The sequence below is a fragment of the Centroberyx gerrardi genome, chromosome 4, assembly GCF_048128805.1.
Source record: "Centroberyx gerrardi isolate f3 chromosome 4, fCenGer3.hap1.cur.20231027, whole genome shotgun sequence".
In the NCBI taxonomy this organism is placed as follows: domain Eukaryota; kingdom Metazoa; phylum Chordata; class Actinopteri; order Beryciformes; family Berycidae; genus Centroberyx; species Centroberyx gerrardi.
Genome location: NC_136000.1, coordinates 27,666,571 through 27,687,859, shown reverse-complemented (window position 1 = coordinate 27,687,859; position 21,289 = coordinate 27,666,571). Strand labels below are relative to the sequence as shown.

The window sequence follows — 21,289 nt, the reverse complement described above, 5'->3', positions numbered from 1 at the left end:
GAAAAAATCGAGTTATATAATATTATTGTGATTATTAAGCAATTTGTACACACTCTGAAGTCTGATTGGCTCCTATCCTATTGCCAATGTCATCTCAACCAGTGCTTCCCCATAAGTAATATTTTTTCCCACTCTTCTTTCTCCATCTAGTGGACCCAAACTGTAATTACATTGTGTAAAATCTATAACTGGCAGGCCTAAAGAAACAGATGAGACTTGGGCTGTGACGGCTGTGCAATTGATTTAGTAATTTTTTTTTTTCCAACAAAGTGGAAATGCCACTGCACAGTTGTTCCACACCAATATCTGCATTAACAACCCTTTTACTTCTCTTAGATTCATGGTGCCATCGAAATGAAAACAGAAAGTTGATTTTCACATTTACGTTTTTATTGTAAAGGTGGTTTATTACAAAATAGTCACGTGATACAGAGGCAAAGACATAAAAGAGAGAGATAGGCCTAAAACAAAAAGGAAAGAGTGAGGGAAAGAAAGTCAGAGAGAACATCTAAATAGGACTTTGGTAGTGACATTCTTATCAAAATACAGAAAAAAAACATTACAACATAATTGGCTACCTAATTTTGCAAAAAAAAAAAAAAAAAGTAAATGTCTACAAATCACTTTCATCATGACAATGCAATAAAAACGACACATTTTGCCTTGATAATTATAATAATGCTTGGAGTGCTTCACCACTGTTTTATGGGCATATTTCTCTACCAAACCAGGTTAGTAAAGCACTACTGTTAATTGGGTTGGAAAAATTGAATTCACATCATTTTATTACAGTTACCTCAAATAAAGACAGTACTCTGACATACAGTAACAGTGCTCATTTGTGTAGAGTTACTGTGGGGAGGTGTGAAGCATTTGTAGTAGATACAATGGCACATAGTAAAGGCCTATTTGTTGCTGTTCCCTTGTAACAAATTCCCGCCTTTACCTTTCGCCCACGGCGGCCATTTTGAACACTTGGGGTGGGAATGTCTACCTGGCATATACACAAAACTATAGCATTACTTCAACACACAAGTGAGGACTTCAGATAGACCTAACAGTTATCAAATTAGGTGGCAATCTTAGGAACAATGACTACAACGTCTGCTTGAATTTAGCAGTGATGCTAGCTAGTTTACTAGCTTGTTAGCTGCTAGCTTGCTATATATGATAGATTCTGGTAGCTAGTTGTAGTGGGCCAAATAAAATATGAACCTATGTCCTTCTTGAGATTCATTTGTTTCTAATACATTTTTCAGTGGGATATCTGTGAAATGATAAATGTTTGTGTGCTTCCAGATGTTTGTATGATGTGTATCTTGGTACATAACAGTCGGACAGCAGCAAACAGCCAGGCTGAACTTGCTGTTCCAGAAAGAGCTTCCCACCCCGATTGTGACAGAAGTTTAAAAGGGCCACCATGGTTGTAAGGTCTATTGTAGCCAAGGCCTCAATCCTCAATAACAGTATTCTGTACATTGTTTTCGACAGGTGGTCCCATTTTGTAGCCATTGTCGAGGTCTCTACCCCCAGTCTCACCTTGCTTCTCTCCTGTATTAGTAGGCTACTTGCAGGATTTTCCAAACAATTTCTTTTGCAAGTGGAACTACAGTGCAACAGCGCAGCACAACACGCGTGTAAAACCTAGGACTTCTACGGCTCCATCTGTATGCGTTTCCAGGAGCCAACAAAGGCAGACGCAGTCTATCTGTTGAAATACAATATCTACGACAGATAAAGCATAATGGCGAACGAAAAACGATCATCTTTACACATGGTGAAATAAGATCTTCTGACAGAGTGAGAGAGCTATCGTAAGATTAGTGCTACATCAGCTGAAACGACAGTTAAACAGCAGTACAGTATATAAAGACTAAATTTTCTAACAGTATAAAACATCTCCATTTATATGTATCTATGTATTTGGGAAAGTGGTTTTTAGTACTTACATAGTAGTGTCATTTATAAGTGTTGGTTAGATAGTAGTTATACATCCATAGGTCTTTTAAGACTGCTAACTTCCTGTATTATCGTCTGTGTCTTGCAAAAAAAGAAAGAAAAAAAGAGAAATCCTACATCTTCAGTTTAGTCAATATTTTGATTAGTGACAGCTGACACTGCTGGGACCAAAACGACTGAAAATCCATTGTAAAATGTTAAAAATGCATGTGTGCCAATGGGAATATTATGTCGTTTTTCTTGAATTCTTGAAAAGCCGACGTTTTTGCAGGACACAGACGCTACTCTAATGTTTCCACTCTGGTCCATAGTTGGCTCTGTCAGCCCCGGTCAACTACTAAATGTCTACAATGGCTTCACTAAACAGCATCATCATCCTCTCCTCCTTCTTCCAGGTCTCCTCTTCATTATCTCCTGTCTTCTCCCTCTGCTACTCTCTTCTCTCTCACCTCCTTAACGCCTATCCTCCCTCCTCCTCCCCCCTTTCTTCTCCTTTCCCTTCTTCTTATGTGACTCACCTTCTCCTCCCTGTTCAAATCCTAATCCCAATCCTTGACTCCTAATCACATATGTAACCGCTCCATCCCCCCACCCCTCCCTCCAGGCTCAGTAGTGCCCCCTAGCAGGGATGAACGTTGCAGGCACGGATCTCCTTCCTGTCCTTGCAGCTGGCCATCGCGGCACTCTTGGCTCGTTTCTTCACCAGCATGAAGCGCTCCTGGATCCCCCCTCCGCAGTGCTTGGTGCAGTCCGTCCAGCTGGTCCACGGCTGCATCCTGCAACCTGTTGGAGCGAAGGTTAGACAGTGGAGGCAGGGGGAGGGGGGGGGGGGGGGGGGGATGACCACCAGGATCAGCAGACACACTAAGTACTTGCAGCTTATATTTTTCTTTTTGTCTTAAAAAATTCTGTTAATAGCCCTTTACAATTATCTTATGGATGTATTACAAACACCACAGTGTATTACAGCACATAACAATATTAACAGAGCTTAAAAGAGTGTTAATTATGATTAGGATTGTGATAGGAAAAATGACATCAAAATATATATTGACCAAATTCACTGTTCCTCCACCAATGCATATACTGTACAACCAGCAATATAAAATGATGTATGTATGACAAAGTATTAATTAAAGATGCTCCATGTAACATTTGAACATCAATAAACAATTAATTAGTCTAATTACCATAAACAAATGACACCATCACCAACAAGATTGGCAGGCTCTACTGTCCTACACTGCATTTTACATTGTGTACCACCAGATTGGATTTGGTGGGAAATCTGCTGGATTGCTTTACGGCACAAAACAGGAAGAGGGCGCTGTTCTTCTAGCAAACAGAGCTAAAGCTTTCAGTTTGTCACAATGACAGATGGTGGAGTGAAAGGCCGATGGAAAAATCACTTCCAACATGTTTATCCTCTTCAGTAAAACCAAAAAGGAAACCTTTTATTGACGAAAGCAACATACTTAACAGGGTTTATGGGAAATGTAGTCTTAATTTTGATGTACATTAGCACTAATAATACCACTGGTGTGACATAGAGGCTACCTGTCATCTCGACCATGATCTCATTTGTTTACGGTAATTATACCAAGGTATCACAATTAATTTGGCAATGATATATCGTGCTACACGTAGCACCTTTAATAATAATCCGATTATAATAGATTATCACCACACACCTGGCTGTTCTTCCACCGCTGCATCTCTCCCCTGTTTGCCCCTTCTCCTCCTCTTCCCACCTCCTCCTCCTCCTCCTCCTCCTCCTCCTCCTCCACCTCCTCTCTCCTCCTTTGTTTTCGTCCGGCACTTCCTGATCTTGCACTTCTTCCTCTGGACGGTCTCGGGACAGGGGCCGCCACCGAACTGCGGCTCTAGCTTGACCATGCGGGTCCGAATGGTGTGTCCTTTACCGCACGACTTGTTGCACTCCGACCACTCCGACCACTCAGACACCATGCAGTCAATGGCTGGAGGGAGGGAGAGAAGGAAGGAGGAAGGGGAGGCGATAGGAGGTGAGAAAGAGAGAGAGGGGGAAGGAAGGACCAGAGAAGGAGAGGGAGAAAGTTGGCAACACATGAAACATCTTGGATGGTTTGAATCTTCATTGTGGGCACACTTCTTACTTTTGGCTGATACACTTCTTGTAGATCATGTGGATCATGCTGTGATTTGGGACCGGGGTCAGGTAAAGTTGCAAGTTGCAATGCTAGAGATTTCCATTGCACAAATAAAAGCGGTTGACTTTTTCCAAACATTTAGCTGCTCAGAAAGCCATTAGCCACCACCTAGCTAACAGCTAGCAGCTAAATACGCCACATTTTAGCTTGATCTATCAAGTTGATATGATGTTCCCAAGGTAATTCACTCACTAACATTTAAAGAATGACAAGATTTACAACTGTTTCATCAAGTGGGGAGAACAAGGCTCAATTATTGGCTGAAGAGATGAGCGAGGCACAGTGCCACATGGTTTGCGGTTGGCTAAGTGAAGAGTAGCCCATTGTTGGCAGCCTTGGAGGAGGCAGCCTTCCAGCCTTCCAGTCAACACTCAGAGAATAAAAGCCCATTGTGCACTTAATAGAGGGGATGCAAAATGCAAAATCATATCTGGTATTTCTGTAGACTATCATTACAAGCTACGATGCTTGTCTTTCTAATAGTTTCAAATCTGACCTACATAGTGTGATTGTAAGTATATCCTCATGTTTGAACTTTATTTAGTGCATTGTTCTGCTATACCAAGCCACTTAATGTAATGTCTTCAGGGATCTGCACTTACATGGTTATTGCTGTGATTCCATAAGTGGCTAATGAGCTACTTCTGTGCTTTACCTCCCTGTGAAAGTTAAGACATCAAGACAAACCAAAAGACACTGTACTTTATTAGTCACTTACGACATTCAGGCAGCATGCACTTCTCCGTCTGCTCCACTTCCTCGGTGCATTCTGCAGGATCGGACTTCAGCATCCTCTGGCGTGTTCGCGTGCCCCTCCCACACGTCACGCTGCACTCGCTCCAGTCGGACCACGGTGACAGCATGCACGGTATGGTATCTGCAAACACACACACCACACAGACACACAGACACACAGACACACACACATACACACACACACACACACACACAAACAGATAAAGGAAAAGTACATACTCATACAGCATTATTTACTTTTGGTCGCTTAGTTCAGTGATTCTCAACCTTTTTTATATCAAGGACCCCTAATTTAGTCCACATTAGGGCCACGGACCCACATTCGATGAGATTTTGTCTCTCGGACCCAAATCTGAGAATATTGTTATTGTTAGATATGATTTTGTCCCGAACTCCATAACTGTCTGTATTACAGGTAGAGATTAACAGTGAAACTATGACCAAAATAGTCATTCTTCTACATTCTCTAATTGTGTTAACAATTCATCAGTTTGCTGGGGACCCCCTCAAACCCCTTCAAGGACCCCTGGTGGTCCCCGGACCCCACGTTGAGAACCACTGACTTAGTTGATCAGTTAGTTCATTTCACAAGAATGAACTGAATTGAACTTACTGTATATTGAATTAATTCGCTAATAAATGCTATAGTAGTTCATACTCATACTGGTAGACATCTTGCATTTCTCCACCTAAGATACCTCAGTTAGAAAATAATTCCTACTCACGGCAGTCTGGCATCATGCATTTCTCCACTTCAGCCACCTCGGCTTTACACATAGATCCGTCTATAGGAGGCATCTTCACCATGCGCTCACGTCTCCTCATGCCGAGCCCACAGGTGACGCTGCAGGGATCCCACTCGCCCCACTCGGTCACCACACAGCTACTGGGCACTGTGGGAAGGACGAAATAACACTTTTAAAAAATGGTATTAACAGAACTCCTGTCAGAGGGCAGATCAGTCTGGAGGGACTCAGAAGCGTCAGTTTGTATCATCTCATGGTGTCAGAGCAAAACTGTCAAGTTCCAGGTCAAAAGTGTCCAGTTTCAGCTCGACTGTCAAGATGTGTTCAGTCTAATCAGTTGCTTAAAACGTCATTTAGAAACATACCTTTTTTTTCTATCTTTTCCTTTTTATCTTATCTCTATGTTTCATGCACATAAATCTTTATAGTTTCATTTAAAAAGTGCCATTTATGTTTAAGGTAGACTTTGTGTCCTTCTGACTAACAATATGCAATGCAAAGAGTCAGATAAAAGGGAAACTATCAAGTGCAAGTAATCAAGTGCTGTTGATTTGTGGTAAGTTTGCAAACAGTGCAAGTTCTTGCAAATATTCCACTGATCGGTTGAATTTGCAAATCGCAAATTCCTGGAGGGACTGACACACACACACACACACATACACACACAGCAACATAGCATCCACATGGACTCACAGCATTCGTCGTTGACAACACACTTCTCTGTCTCCTCAGTGTGGAGCTGGCAGAGGGAGCCGTCCTCAGGATACTGTTTGACGTAACGCTCCCTGGACCTCATCCCCATCCCGCAGGACACACTGCAGGCCGACCAGCTGATCCACTCCGACATCATGCAGGTTGACGGCTCTGACCACCAGGAGGAGGAAAAATACAGCAACATTTATATTCACAGCAGCTATCATTATAAGAATATATCGTCATTTTTGAATTTCAGCCTGTTGTTTCTCTTTGCCAGACACACATTATTGTAAAAAAATTCTACATTTGTCCTTGAGCTGCAGTAAAAATGGTTTGTTCCATTATTATGATTTGCAGGTGCGCTTGCCTTGTTGCTATTCCTCATTGCACCCAGGAAGTACTGCTGGAGTTACCCATTGATTTCAATGAGCAATAGCAACAAGCTGTTTTTGGTTGACGAAATTCGGCTGCCAGTGCAGAAACTTTTTCTCCGCGCCTTGACAGGTGCTTTGTGAAATAAAATAACAAACCAGGATTCAAAACATCGCAGTATTCCCTGCAGATTTCAGGACGAACAGATGGCTGTTGTCATAGAAAAGAATGTGTTCTTCTCAGTCAACTTGCCTGGTTAAATAAGGACTAGATGTATAGATAGAAAGAGAAAGAGACAAAGGGAGAGAGACCGTCAGGTGGACAGAGAGACAGAACCAGACAGATGAAGAAGAAGAAAGAGAGAGAGCTGATGCCAAATCGGCTGAGACACAACTGTTCATGTCTTTGGATCTATGCTTGATTAGTCTCCTGGGAAGACACGTCTGTTTCTCCTCTTATGTTTACAATGATGATGAATCCAAGATTGTCAAAAAAGAGCAAAAACTTCTTCAGAGCACGAGAAACGACGAAAGCGACCGGCCGACAAGATAGAAACTCTACAAACTCCCGACTGGTTTTGGCCTTTGGTCTTCATTGGGGGAGACGGAACGATAAAAGCACCAATCAGAGCCATACTGATCATTTTGAAAGTTCTATCCGATTCACAGAACAAGCTAATGTTTCAACTCTTCTTTAATGAGGCAAGTTGACTGAGGGACAGCATGAGCCTGGGGGAGTGAGAGTCAGTATGTACGACCCTGGCTTCTACTGTTATCAGTTGAAAAGTGGACTCCAGGCTCCACAGTAGTCCATTCTATCACTATTAGCCAGCATGGCACCTCAAGATCCCCTCATCCCTCACTTCCAGTCACGCATCCACGCTGCACTGGTACCGCAGCCTTTTCCAAACACTTCTTCTCACCGGTGCAGAAAGTATATTAAAAGTGGAAAAGCGGCAGTCCGTCACAAAGAGACTATTATGTGAGAGCGGACCTTGCAAATAGATTTTTTTTTCTGGGTACTAAGGATGGATGAACTTTGAGCAACCTAGCATGGATTTTTCCTTCTCTCAACACATTTGGTTCTCCCTCTCTCCCCTCGCTTACAACAAATTGAAAGCCGCATCGCTTACCGGCTGTAGCCTAATAAAGCAGAACTAAGTGAATCATTAATAAAAGTTACAGGTATCTTCTCGCCCCCCAGATGAGGCCTCCGGAGAGCCCGAGTGTTTCCCCGGGAATATTAATCAACCTCCGCGTTGGCCCCCGTCCTGCCCCGGCCCCCCAACCCCCCAACCCCCCAACCCCGCAATTATCAATCTCCCGCCGCACACTACCGGAGCGCTAAATGAAAACAAAGGAGAGGGAGCTCAGGAACAAAAAGCTATCCATGTTGCTGGCTGATAATCGATAAGAGGGGCAGTGGAGGGTGGGCATGTGAGCCTCTATGTGTGTGTGTGCTCCCGCAGCCTTGAACGGTCTCCACTTCGTTCATTTGACGACTGGTAGACATCCCGGGAGCGAGGGAAGAAGAGTGAGGAAGGAGGGAAGACGAGACGCCGACTGCGGCGCCTCTCCACATTTGTTCCGAACTGACAACTTCAATGGAAATTGGACAAAAGCGAGCTCCCGCGGGTTTTTGCGCTCATGCGTGTTTGTTTTCGGGGCGCGGGAGATGTTTGCTTGAAGTAAAAAGAGACAGAGAGAGCTCCGAAATGACAGCTTTGATGGAAATTGGACAGGAGAGTCAGGAGAGAGAGAGAGGAAGAAGAGAGGGAGAGAGAAAGCAGACAGAGACAGACTGGGGAGAAAAAGATGATGCTAATTTGGTAAAAGTGCATCTGCCATCAGTTTTGGTACTTGGATTACTGTGAACTCGGCCGCTTTGTTAAATATGTTTGTGTCTTTATATCATATATAGCATTTATAATACTTCTGTCATCTTTGAGATGACGATGTAACCGAAGTGCGTCGATTCCTTTGAGTCAAAGGTAAACACGGTCAAATCCCGGTTTAAGCGTCTCGGATGCAGGAGGCCAGTCTGCATTACCGGCTAATCCTCGTAATCTTTTTTTTGTTTCAGTGAATTTGAGGTAATTAGAGCCTCCGATCACCAATGTGTGCTGATGAGTAATTAGGGATTTATTTCGTTATACATATTCCCCTGATATACTTCATTGCGTCTTGCTCAAATGGACACTTTGACAGGAATGGACATCGGCTTTCACAGGGTTTTGATCCAGTGCGCTTTCTTTCTGTCCGTTTCACCTGTTTCGCTCCCTGGCAATCACCCCGGTTGTCATCAAATGGGCGCGAAATTAAATTTTCTACATCAAATCATTTCACACGAGCGAGGAGGCGGCGGCTTTGTGTTTTTCGCGACAGATTCCATCGGCCTCCACCGAACTGAGCCGTCCCCAGTCATAATCAGTCCATTTGTCAGGACGAGATAAACGCCTCGGCTCTAATCTGCTTATCGTTTTTCTGGGTTCATTGATTGCCTCTCTTGTTGATAGGAAATGAATGGAATTACGCAGGCGACGCTGAAAGGATTAGAACACAAGAAACACAATCTCTGTTGTTGGAGGCTTCTTTATGTAAGGAACTGCCTTCAATAGCTGAGGACAGCAGCGTGTTTATATTCATCCTGAGATAGATAACATTTTTAAACTGCTTTGGAGTTTAAAAGACTTCAGTTTGAGGACCAAAAGCTGTATAGCACATCTCCTAATGAAGGAGCGCAATGAGCTTAGAAAGTACACACTGTGAAACCAAGGTCAGACTTGGCCAGACAGTGCGTGTGTGTGGGTGTGTTTACCCATCATCTAGAATTTGTTTATGCATTATTATATTTGTCTGTGAGCATTGTATGGAGAATGTGTGTAAATGTGCAGACGTGTGTGTGTGTGTGTGTGTGTGTATCCTACATACTGTAAGCAAACTACTTTAGCATTATGTGGGTTCCCAGCATGCTTTGCAGTGTTTCCAATTGAGTAATTTCCGCTGCTGTTGACAGATAATTAAGCACTCCTGGCAGTTCGTTCATTTTGGTAATTGTTGTACTAATACTTAAGAGCTACTTGTTATGAATTACATGATATAGGTTGTCATGAGTATTAATGCTGTTCGGTGAGATAAGCCCCCCCCCCCCCCCCCCCCCCCCCCCCCCCCCCTGGCCCCATTCAGCTGTATTAAAGAACACTTCCGTACAATCTAATGAAGGAAATAAAGACTTATCTGCTCTCCCTCTTCGGCTGTACTACTGGAAGAGCTGCCACACTACAATATATATTCTATTTTAACCGTTATCCATCCAGGGGAAGCCAGCTGAGAGTGCTTGGTCTTTTCCAGCAATGCTTCACATTCACGCAGTTGCACACATTCACATTCACACTGCCCAGTACGAGCACAGTCTACTGGTGGACATTGAGCAGCTCCATTGGAACAGGTGGGGCTTCAGTGTCTTGCTCAAAGGCAACTCTAGTTGTTGAAGGAGGGGAGAGTGTTACTTGTTCACTTTCCCCACCTACATTTTCCCAGTAGGTCCAGCGATCTCAAGCCTGCTTCTCTAACCTCTAGGCAACCACTGTCTCCACACTTTACTGTATATCCCTATGTGTGTGTGTGTGTGTGCTGACTAGGGCTGCCCCCTAATAGTCGACCAAACCATAGTTGATGAGAAGAGTCTTAGTCGACCAAGTTTTCATTGGTCAGTTAATCGCAGGAAAAAAAGACCCCAAAAAAACCCCCTCAAACTCCATTCGGGAGCTGCACCTTGTCGTTAAAAAGTTATTAGACCAGGGTTGCCAACTTTGGGTACCTGGCTGGAGTGAGATTTTGATGCCATCAAACTACAAAGCAAGGAATCTCTGTCTGTCTGTCTGTCTGTCTGTCTGTCTGTATGTATGTATGTGTGTGTGTATGTCTGTATGTATGTATGTGTGTGTGTATGTATGTGTGTGTGTGTGTGTGTGTGTGTGTCCTTCGCATATCTCGACAACCGTTTGTCCGATCTACTTCACACATGGCGGGTGTATTGCTGGGGACCCAAGGATGTGCAGTGTCGGATTTGGTGCAATTTGGACACGCAACGCGCAAAACTTTTAATAAACAAGCGAACAGCGCTCTGTGCAGCAGCGGGGCTCAAAGCAAGCGACTGATAGCCTACGCCTATTGTGTGTTTTTCTTGGGTGAACCACAGTGTATTTCACCGGTGTTTCTGACCGCGAGTAGCCGCGACTTGGGTGTGTTTTTTCTATAAATATATTTAAATAATTAAATTAATATCATAAACATGCGACGACTAGTCGACTAATGGCTTGAACTAACGAACACTAGTCGACTAGGAAAATCTTTGGTCGGGGGCAGCCCTAGTGCTGACCCTCCATGCTGCACCCTGGGCCCATGCAGGGCTGGAAGTCCTGGGTGTGGGGGCACGGCACGCTGAGGTCCAGCTGGGCCTTCAGCATCCTCTGCCTCATCCGGCGGCCTTTATCACAGGTGGCGCTGCTGCACGCCGACCAGGGGGACCAGCCCGAGTAGATGCACGTCTCCGGCGTGTCGTCTGAGAGAGGGGGAGAGAGAGAGAGAGAGAGAGAAGAAAAAAGATGCATATCACATGTCCTTCGATAAATTTGGCGATTGATTTAGGGATCGATTGGTATGCTGTTATTGAACCATTTGTTGTCATTATTGGCACGGTTGCTGTATTTCATCCCAATAAAGCAGCTTACAATTGAATTGAAATGAACTGAATCAAAAGATGGATGGAGGATGTGAAAGTAGGGCTATGACATTGATTATTCATCTTATCCAACGGCGATCGCTGCAGGTCGCGGACCACAGGAGGCCAGCGACTGACGTGTGAGAAAGAGAGGGATGAACCGTAGGGATGGAGTGGGAGGGAAAGAGAGGAGTTCGATGTCATGAGTGTCTTGTCCAATTATCAGTGGTAGCAGAGCTACAAGACGTCCAGGGGGACCGGCTTCAATTAATAATGGGGGGGGGGGGGGGGGGGGGTTGAGAGAGGCAGAGAGAGACAGAGAGAGAGAATGAACTACCGTCAGACCTCAGGGACGAGTGGATCCATCTCTCTGGGGTGACATGTAAAGAGAGAGAGAGAGGAGACAGAGGGAAAAAAGAGAGGAAAGGAAGAGGGGAGTTTGGTTGATGCGTGAGCGAAGGCTGTGTGCAGCTCCAGGCTGACCAAGGGGAGCAGCCTGAATAGATACTCATCTCCATACTGTCATCTCACAGAGAGATGAGGGGAAACGAGACAGAGAGAGAGAGAGAGAGAGAGAGAGAGAAAGAAGACGGGTAGAGGAACAGAGGAGGGAAAGAAGCAAATGGTTCATGACTGACTGAGGAGGACATTTATTAGGAGGCATGAGATCCTTGTTAAGAATTTTGCTGCATGGGCAAAATTCCCGCACCCTACCCCAGGATTCTTAATAATAGGCACAGAGCAGAATACAAGCGCTGTCATGCACCAGTCTGTCCTGATTAGTCCGTCTGCTGGTGGCGGGGTGGTCTGGTGGTCAGGGAAATTGTCCTGTGAGTGTAAGGTCACAGGTTTGATCCCTGTTAAAAGCCGGTGCGTGCCTGTCAGCAGCCATGCTCACTCTGTAAGCTAAATCACGAAGAGGTAAGAGAGAATGTTTAGCCAACAGAGAAAGAGATGGGAAAGTTCAAAGAATGTAAAGGAATGCAATATCATGTAATGACAGGGGGTGGTGGGTTAGTTAGACGGCCTTTATCTTTAAGTTAATCTATCTTGTTTGTGTTTTTTCCCTAACAAACTGAAATAAGTGTGTGTGTGTGTGTGTATTATACCTTCCTCCTTCTCCTCCTGTCCGATGTCAGCGACGATGTCATCCACTGTGTCCGGCACCACGTTACATTGCTCTCCCTTTGAACACAGGGAAAAGAGGGGTCACACACACATACCCACACACACACACACACACACACACACACACACACACACACACCTATATACACACAAATACACACATACACATATATGAACCCTCATTCAATTCACTTACGCACAAACACACAATTTTATCGAAAGCTTGTTACATGATGAAACAATGCTTATACTGTACATGTTATATTATTATATTTTTTCCTCATCTACAAAGATGACTGATCATTTGTAAAGTATAACTTCATGAGCACACACACACACACACACAGGTGAAACTATAGGTGCATGCACAGACATGCCTAGTGAACAGTCACTACACTACAGACCTAACCTGTATTGCTATAGTTTCTGTTTTGCACTTTTTCATCCCCTCTAACATACACACACGTGCACACACACATACACACACTACGCGGTACCTTCCTAGCGATGCGTTCCACCAGCACCCTGGCCACAGAGGTTATTGCCCCACCCTCGGGGTCGTAGAAGGGGCTCTGTGGGTGGTCCAAACTGGTCAGCGGCCGGATCTTCTCTTGCGGGACAGTGGGCTTGTTGGGAGACTAGAAGAGGCAGAAAGGAAAACAGAGGTTGATAAGCAAAACAGATAAAAAAGTATATGCAAAAGTTAAGTAATGTATATGTAAAAGTAGGGATGGGACGATATATCGAAATGCAATATATCGCAATGCAAAAATGTAACAATACGTATCGTGGGGCAGAAAATGCATCCATTCAAATTATATTATTTGCACTTTGTGATGATATTTTTAAATTCTTGTTTACATTCTAGCAAGCCAATGCCCTTGCCAGAAAGATTTGCGGCTCTGAGATAAACATAATTCTGCACAGTCAGACTTTGTTGTCATTGAACATCATTTATTACATGGTATCGTGGTTGTATTGAATCGTGAACCACATATCGCATATTGAATCGTGTCATGAGATAAGCATATCGTCCCATCCCCATGTAAAAGAGTTGCTGCCTCTGGAACATTTCAAGCCTCCGGTTGCCTTCATGAAAATAAATGACGTTTGAAAGCGAAAGAAGTCAAAGCTATGCCTACCGGGTGGACATGAATTCATTACCCTTACCCTTACCCTTACTTTTACTATTTCACCGGCATCTCTCTAGGTAGACGGCTGTGAGTTTGCGATATGAATGAGGTATAAAGGAGAACTGCCTCTGATGGCTAGGTGGTCCAATGATCAGATCCCTTCCTGAGGTTTGCTCGGCTTTTCAAGGTTCTGCAGGACCGAGACGGGGGCGGGGGATATGGAGGCACGCAAGTAAGATTCTTTAGTTGAAGATCAGGTCATGATTTGAAGGGGAGAGTTATTCCCTTCCTCTCACATTAGCATGGTACAAATCATGCACTTGGGCGTCCTAGAGGAGAACATCTGCTCTGGTACTGGGCATTGAATATGCCGAAGGGAAGAGAGTCGGAGTCTTCCATTGAGGAATGGTTAGAGTCATCAAAATTAAACAGCCAAAATTTAGGGCACGGGAATTACTTGTAGGACAAGAATACTAATCTGATAGCAGCATATGGGTGTCTCGCACAGTGCAACAAGGCCAAATTGAAAAGAGATCAGAACTTCCAGAGAATTTCTCTTGTGTATCCCTTCTGATACACAATATAATTAATAAAAATGAATACCTCGACATGGGCTACATCTATATTATACTCCATCCTGCCCAAAAATGCTCAGTTGAGGTATGTATGTGATACAGTGAGAGCAGGAGCAAAGGCCTGAGAGAGCGACTGAGTCACCTAGCTGTTTCTCCCATCAGCCATCTGGTCCAGGGCCTCCTGTCTGTTTGATCTCACTATGCATCATTTATCAACCCGCCGAATATCCCTTCAATAACACATCCATGGCATTGTTTCCAGGTGTGTGTGAGAGCATGTGTGTGCTTGCATGTGTGTCCATGTACTGCTAGAGCTTTAAAAAAAAAAAAAAACTCTACAGGGGAGAGATAAAAACAAATGACAAACGTTAATCATTCCCTTTGTTGTTTCGAGTTCGCCCAACTTTGTTGTTGCACGTTTGAAACTTCAACTTTTGATTTAATACATTCAGAAGTGATGAATAAGACAAAAGGAAGACATCTACAAAGAGATTATTGGAGGGGGATACGAAGCTGCATCCTCATCCATTGTGCCTGAACAACAATGTAAACTATTCTCTTTGTAGTTACAGGTTCACTTAAAGTTTCTTTTCTGACTTTTGAATTTGAAAATGTTTTGTAGTGCTGAATAAGACAAAAAAAGAAGACATCCATCAGTTGTTGGAGATGATTAGAAACGACAGCTTTACTTGTATTGTGTTTGAATTGCAAATATACAGTAGCTATGAAGGTTTTGCTATTGATAGAAAAAGTACAAAAAGCAGAAGGTCTCCACTGTTGAGAAAGCAGACGTACTTGCATGTCTCCGCCTGTAGGTGGCAATCATTCAATGTCTGGTGGACAGTCCTCAGACGCAAAGACTTTCTGGTGGCAAAACTGGTTTAAATAGTTCTATTCTTCCAGGATAAGAAAACTCTTTGCAAGTAAGAGGAGCGGAAGCACTAGTTAATATTGCAATGGGGAGTTTCATTGACTTCTCAGGACCAGGAATGCAATACAGCTGTGTTATATTCCACATTTTATTTCAAACATTGCTCATATCCAAGAAAAATCTATTTACATGTAAGGTGCAGTGCAAGTGTATTCCACCTCAGTCCTTTTCTATATGCTCAATAAGATGCAATTCTGATTGAGCATAAGGACTTGCATTAGTTTCATTGTCCTGACATTTTGTAACAGACATACTACACATACTGTACAGAATGCAAATACAGTGAGTTCTGGTGTGGGTCTGAGGACAAAGGGGACCACAGAAAGGGTTTGTTTGATACTCAAGGCTATCTTGAGTATACAGCATACTGCACACAAGACCAGCCAGCGAGGCAACCAGAGGAGCAAGGAAACACATCCACCTTCATAAAATGACAGAAGCCGCATTGAAAGAGGGCTGGTTTTATGTTGGCGAGGCTTTTGAAAGGTATTTACTACCTCCTCTCAGCAGGATAAGCTCTTTGCTTATTCATGAGGTTGTAAACTATAAATAAAGAGCTGTAGCCACAACACAGTGTGGGGGAATGTGGATGAGCAACTTTCACTCCAAGGAGAGGGAAAAATAAAGATGAAGTTTGTGACAGGCAGGTGGAATTGAGCATGTTGTGATGTGAAGGTTGGATGAAAATGCTCCTTAGCTTGTGAGCAAGGAACTTAATCCTAATATACAAAATAGACCTATATAACGTAATTTATTAAAGTATGACAACTGCCAGCGCCTATTCTGGAGCAACAGATTTATCTCATGCCATTAGACTAGACCAGTGCGCCTTAAATCAAGGACAAAAGCATGTAACATAACTGTCTCTATACACAGTATGCTATAGAGGGCTTCCAGGTGATGTAGGCTAACACCCTCTGGCGGCCATATTGGAGGTCTCCAGCAACAGTGGCTGTGATATTGCGTTTCTAGACTTGGCCGTCTCAACAATTGGACAGCTGTGGTATGACATTGTTTAGATAATGTCAGCTTGTTAGCTAGCTAACCATAGTATCTGGTCATCTAACCATCACTGTCTAAATTGCACACTTGCTAACGTATCTAATAGCAGCTAGCGTTAGTAGTGGCTAGTACTTGCATGTTAACATCAGTTGCTTTGCTAAATTAGTTAGCTAGTTAGCTAGCTAACAAAGCTATTTTCAGTTTAACTGAGCTGACTGTGTTTTGGAGTAGAGACTATAGGGCTAAATAGAAGACAGTTTAGTCACAGGAACCCAAACCTGGAAACAAATCTACTTTATCAGACTATTCACTTTTACTTATTACTGAATTGAGCCACAGCCACAACACAACAATCATTTTCAGGTATATCTTTCTTGTCTAGTTGTTATGGGCCTATACTTAGCTATTATTTGCACACAGACAATTCTTCACTGGACGTCCATGGCGCCTGCTGTGGTTGCTAGGAGATTTGTGACACCGCAAAGCCTTTATACTGTAAATTACTTACCGTAATTACACTCTTTGGCATACAGGTCTCTACCACTGCCAACGTATTTGAATGAACCAGGCTAAAACCAAGATACTCATACTCATACCTCATAGGTGATGCCGTTGTCGGTGCCTGCGTCCCAGGGTATGAGGTCTGTCTCCAGCCTCTGGACCCAGCCGCACTCCTTGGTGCAGAGGTCCTCTCCCGACAGCCCCACGTTCCAGTCCGGGCTGGGCCCTAGCATGGTGAGGAAGGACATCAGGTGACGGGTCCGGTCCACCGAAAACTCTGCCGACGGAGCCGCTCGCCTGGTGATAGCAGTGGGGAATGGAAAGATATAAAGAAGCAGAAGGCAAAGAGAGAGAGATGTAGAGAGATGCCCAACATATATGAATGCATTCCCATTTTTTAAATCATTCTAATGGCATTCTTGGCATTTCTGCTTTTAATTCCATTCTTAAGTACATAGTACGATATATTATGGCAAATATTAATGCTGCTTTGGAAACTTTTGAACCCATTTCAGAAAGATACTTAGGAGAAACACAAACACATTCTCATATATCCCACATCCCTGCTTCCACAACTGCTGGTTAATGACTCAGTTCTCAACACTATTTGGTTAATTACTCATATAATACCCAGTGCTGATGCCATGACCTTTGGCCCTAGCTACAGTTGGCTGATTGCAGGCGGTTTCAGTGTTTGAAGCTATGAAGCATCTAATTAGCGACAGAAAATTACACAGCTCTTAATGAGATATTCTCTTTTAACGCCCAAACATATAAAACAGAGGACACGGTGTAAATAATAAGATCATTTGAAGTGCCTCTAAAAAAGCTGTCTTTGGAGACATCGTAATTATCACTTCTTAGCCGATGTGTAAATATAAACACAATCCTTTCAGAGCAACTTGACAACTCTGCGTGTAAAATCGAACAAAATAGGTTCGTATTTCAGACCCAGAGTGTGTGTGTGTGTCTATGTGGGTGTGCCCGTGCGTGTGTGTGTGCATGTTCTCATTAGTAAAAATAATAGTGGTACAATATATCGCAGGCGACAGACAATGCTGGGAGGGGTAATTAAACAGATGTTTGGTGAAAGATATGTTAGTGTTTGTGTGTGTGCGTGTGTGTGTGCCCGAGGCTGAGGGCTAGAATTGTGATAAGTTTCTAATTGCTCTCGAACTACTTCCGAAGAGAGCATGGGATGTCAGTGGGTGTGAACATTAAGACAAGTCACCCAAGGTTTTAAGAACAGCAAAAAGGAATGCAACATAAAGTAAAACAATTTGACAGAATGCAACTTATTGTTTACAATAGTGTCTGTCACAATGCAGACAGTTATTCCTAACTTTTAAGTCCCTATCCTGCTGATTAAGAATTTGATGCCACAGATACTGAAGATAAAGGCAGATTACATCATTGTTCATAGCAATGTCCTGTTATCAAAGAATATGTGTCTCATATTGTTTCTGTTGATTGTCCAGTATGTCCTAAACTATGTAAACTTTGTATTTTCCCTATAAACTGTAATTTACGACTACCAAATATTTGGTGTATCTCTGTTTACTTCAAGCCAAACATACTATGCTATGCTTTGGAACTATCAGCCAATAGATGCATCTCATATCTATGGAAAAACCAGCGTATCACTGTTGTTGGGTGAAAACTTTATATCTCCAAAATGTCAGCTTTTCAGGAACTAAGAAAAACAGTCTAATTTTTAGCTTGCTCACCATGCATTTTCTTTATCCAATTGGTTTTGAAAAGGGTCATAGAATTCTCTCAACCCACAGAGGAACATATAATCCTTCAATTGAAGTTAAAACATGAAAATCAGCAAAACTGGAGTTAGGAGGTTTTCACCTGACAGCAATGAATGGACTTCATGAGGGACAATCCCTCTGAAGACACTATGAAATGATAATCAATCCGTGTACCAATATCTGAAATATGGAAATAATGTTCATGTCCCGCACTTGCCCCATTATATATATTTTTTTTCCAACTTATTTTATTTATTTTGTATGTGTGTTTTTTTATTGATAGACTGTATGAGTGCAAACTGTTGGGTGGACTGCATACTTTAAAATCCAATAAATACATTGTTAAAAAAAGGATCTGATGCGGCAATTTTCTGATATTTTTCCACATTTTTCATAAACAACCCGATATCTCACAGAAGTGCCCTTCTAAAATTGACATTGAGCGATACTCACAGGTTGAGTGGCTGCCATGCCGGCCACTGAGCCTTAGTTTTAATGACAGTCAGTACTTCATCTCCCTGAGGAGAGAGAGAGGGAGAGAGAGAGAGAGAGAGAGGGAGAGAGAGATAAAAGAAGCAATTTGTCACCAAATGGATGACCATAAAGGGGGGAAAAAAAACATTGACAGAGAAAAAGGCCAAAATTGACAAATTGACATGACTAAGGGTGAGTACTCTCATCCAAGGACAGCGAAGTGTATTCCGCTCTCCAGAAGCTTAAGAGAACCGGACAAAGTGTATCTCTTATCAGGAACAAAATGGCTCTGTGCTGCTTTATAATGGCCGTCTGTCTCTCTGAAAGACAGCCTCGCTCTGCGCTGCCTGCACAGCACCCCACCGCATGCGCTCTATAGTCTCTCTGTGGCATTATGGCCACTTTATGGACTGTGCACCCCATTATCCATCATAATGCAAAAGGATGCAATTATTCAGCCGAAAGCCGGATGGTAAATGATGGATTCAGGAGTTGATTAGAATTGAATTGGACAGTCCGAATGTGCCCTTTGTGATTTAATAAGTGCCTTATTGTGTTTTCTCTAACTCTCCCTCTTCGTCTTCTTTCCCCTGTCTCTCTCTTTCTATACACCCACATACAAATACACACACGTAAACCCACACAGCAGCTTCAGTTTGGGATATGCCCATAAGTCTGACAAAAAAATAAAAAAAACATTTTTTCTGGTTGACTGAAGGTTCCACAGTCGCCTTGAAAGCCTCCTCTCTTCCCTGGGGCGGTGTGAAGAAAACAAGTGTGTGCGTGCGTGTGTGTGTGTGTGTGTGTGTGTGTGTGTGTGTGTGTGTGTGCGGACGGGTGGGTGTGTGTGTGTGTGGATGAAAACAAGTTTACAAGTCAGTGTCCATCTCCTCCTCGGAGCAGCCTAGGGCTCTGCGGCCTCTCTGGACTCAGACCGCACTTTGTCCTCTCGCAAGCACACACTGATGGACAGATACAGACAGAGTGAGAGGTATATGAGCACAGACAGACAGAGAGACAGACAGAGAGACAGACACACACACACACACACACACACACACACACAACCGGGCAGAGAGACAGAAGAAAGACAGACAAATATCCAGACAGGTAGAGTGGTAGGCAGAGAGACAGCAAACAGCAAAAGAGAAGGTGGGAGAGGAAAAGTGAAGTAGCTGAAAAGAGGGAGGACATGCTAAAAAGCAGAGGAGGGATGGAAGGAGTGAAGAGGTTAAATGCAGATGGAGGAAGAGCAGGGACACTGAGGATGGAGGGATCACAAGGCGTGTGGAGGAGGAGGAGGATGAGAGAGGAGAATAGGAGGGGAAATCAGAACGGTGACTGAGGTGGATCGAGGCGGGAGCGAGGGAGAGAGAGGGACAGAGAAAGACAAATGCAGAGAGAGCAGGCAGGAGCAGAGAGAGAGACACTTAGGGGAAGGAGAGAAGGAGAAGCGGAGGGAGGAGGAGAGGCTGAAAGAGGAACAGAGGAGGAGGGAAAGAATGGCAACAGCATAGCTGAGGAGTTGGTCACTGTGACCCTGCATTCAGGTTGCAGTGACACACATGCACGCACGCACGCACACACACACACACACACACACACACACACACACGCACACACACACACACACACACGCACACACAGTTGTGCTTCTACAGTTATGCTGACCTTTCATTAAGTACATTCATTCCATACTCCCTAACACTCACTGCTTCCTTCCCTCCCTCTTTCTTTCCCTCATTTCTTCCTTCATTCCCTCCTTCCTTCCCATATTCCTCCCTCTTTCCTTTCCTCCCTCCTTCTTTCCCACCTTCCCTCCTTTCTTCCTTCCTTCCTTCCATTCTATTCCCCCTTCCTTCCTTCCCATATTCTTCCCTCTTTCCTTCCCTCCCTGTCTTTCCCACCTTCCTTCCTCCCTCCTTCTTTCCCTCCTTCCTTCCCTCCCACCTTCTCATACTCCTCCCTCTTTCCTTCCCTCCCTCCATCTTTCCCTCTTCCTTCCCTCCCTCCTTCCTTTGTTCCCTCTTCCCTTCCATTCCTTTCTTCCTTCCTTCCTTCCCATAGTCCTCCCTCATTCCTTCCCTCCCTCCTTCTGTCTTTCCCACCTTCCTTCCTTCCTTCCTTCTTCCATTCCTCCTTCCTTCCTTCTGACCTTCCTTCCATGCCACTTTCATTCCATTCCTCCTTTCTTCCTTCTTTCCCTCCTTCCTCCCTTCCTACCATCTTTCCTTCCTTCCTTTCATTCCTCCCTCTTTCTTTCCCTGCTTCCTTCCTACCTACCTTCCTTCTTTCCTTCCATCCCCTAAATGAACCTTAACCCTAACCATAAACCGAATCCTAATTGT

The 21,289-nt window shown here is 43.7% G+C and overlaps 1 protein-coding gene across 1 annotated transcript in view; it reads right to left on the bottom strand.

Annotated features, from left to right (window-relative positions):
- Positions 1-368: 368 nt before the first annotated feature.
- spon1b (spondin 1b) overlaps positions 369-21,289 on the bottom strand; it is a 67,709-nt gene continuing 46,788 nt past the window's right edge. The window contains exons 7-16 of the mRNA XM_078282990.1: positions 18,921-18,985; positions 16,806-17,007; positions 13,066-13,206; positions 12,550-12,625; positions 11,099-11,281; positions 6,344-6,514; positions 5,630-5,797; positions 4,867-5,025; positions 3,651-3,938; positions 369-2,742 (exon numbers count right to left, since the gene is read on the bottom strand). Coding sequence (XP_078139116.1) covers positions 2,579-2,742; positions 3,651-3,938; positions 4,867-5,025; positions 5,630-5,797; positions 6,344-6,514; positions 11,099-11,281; positions 12,550-12,625; positions 13,066-13,206; positions 16,806-17,007; positions 18,921-18,985 — 1,617 coding nt within the window. The 3' untranslated portion in view covers positions 369-2,578. The remainder of the gene's footprint in view (positions 2,743-3,650; positions 3,939-4,866; positions 5,026-5,629; positions 5,798-6,343; positions 6,515-11,098; positions 11,282-12,549; positions 12,626-13,065; positions 13,207-16,805; positions 17,008-18,920; positions 18,986-21,289) is intronic.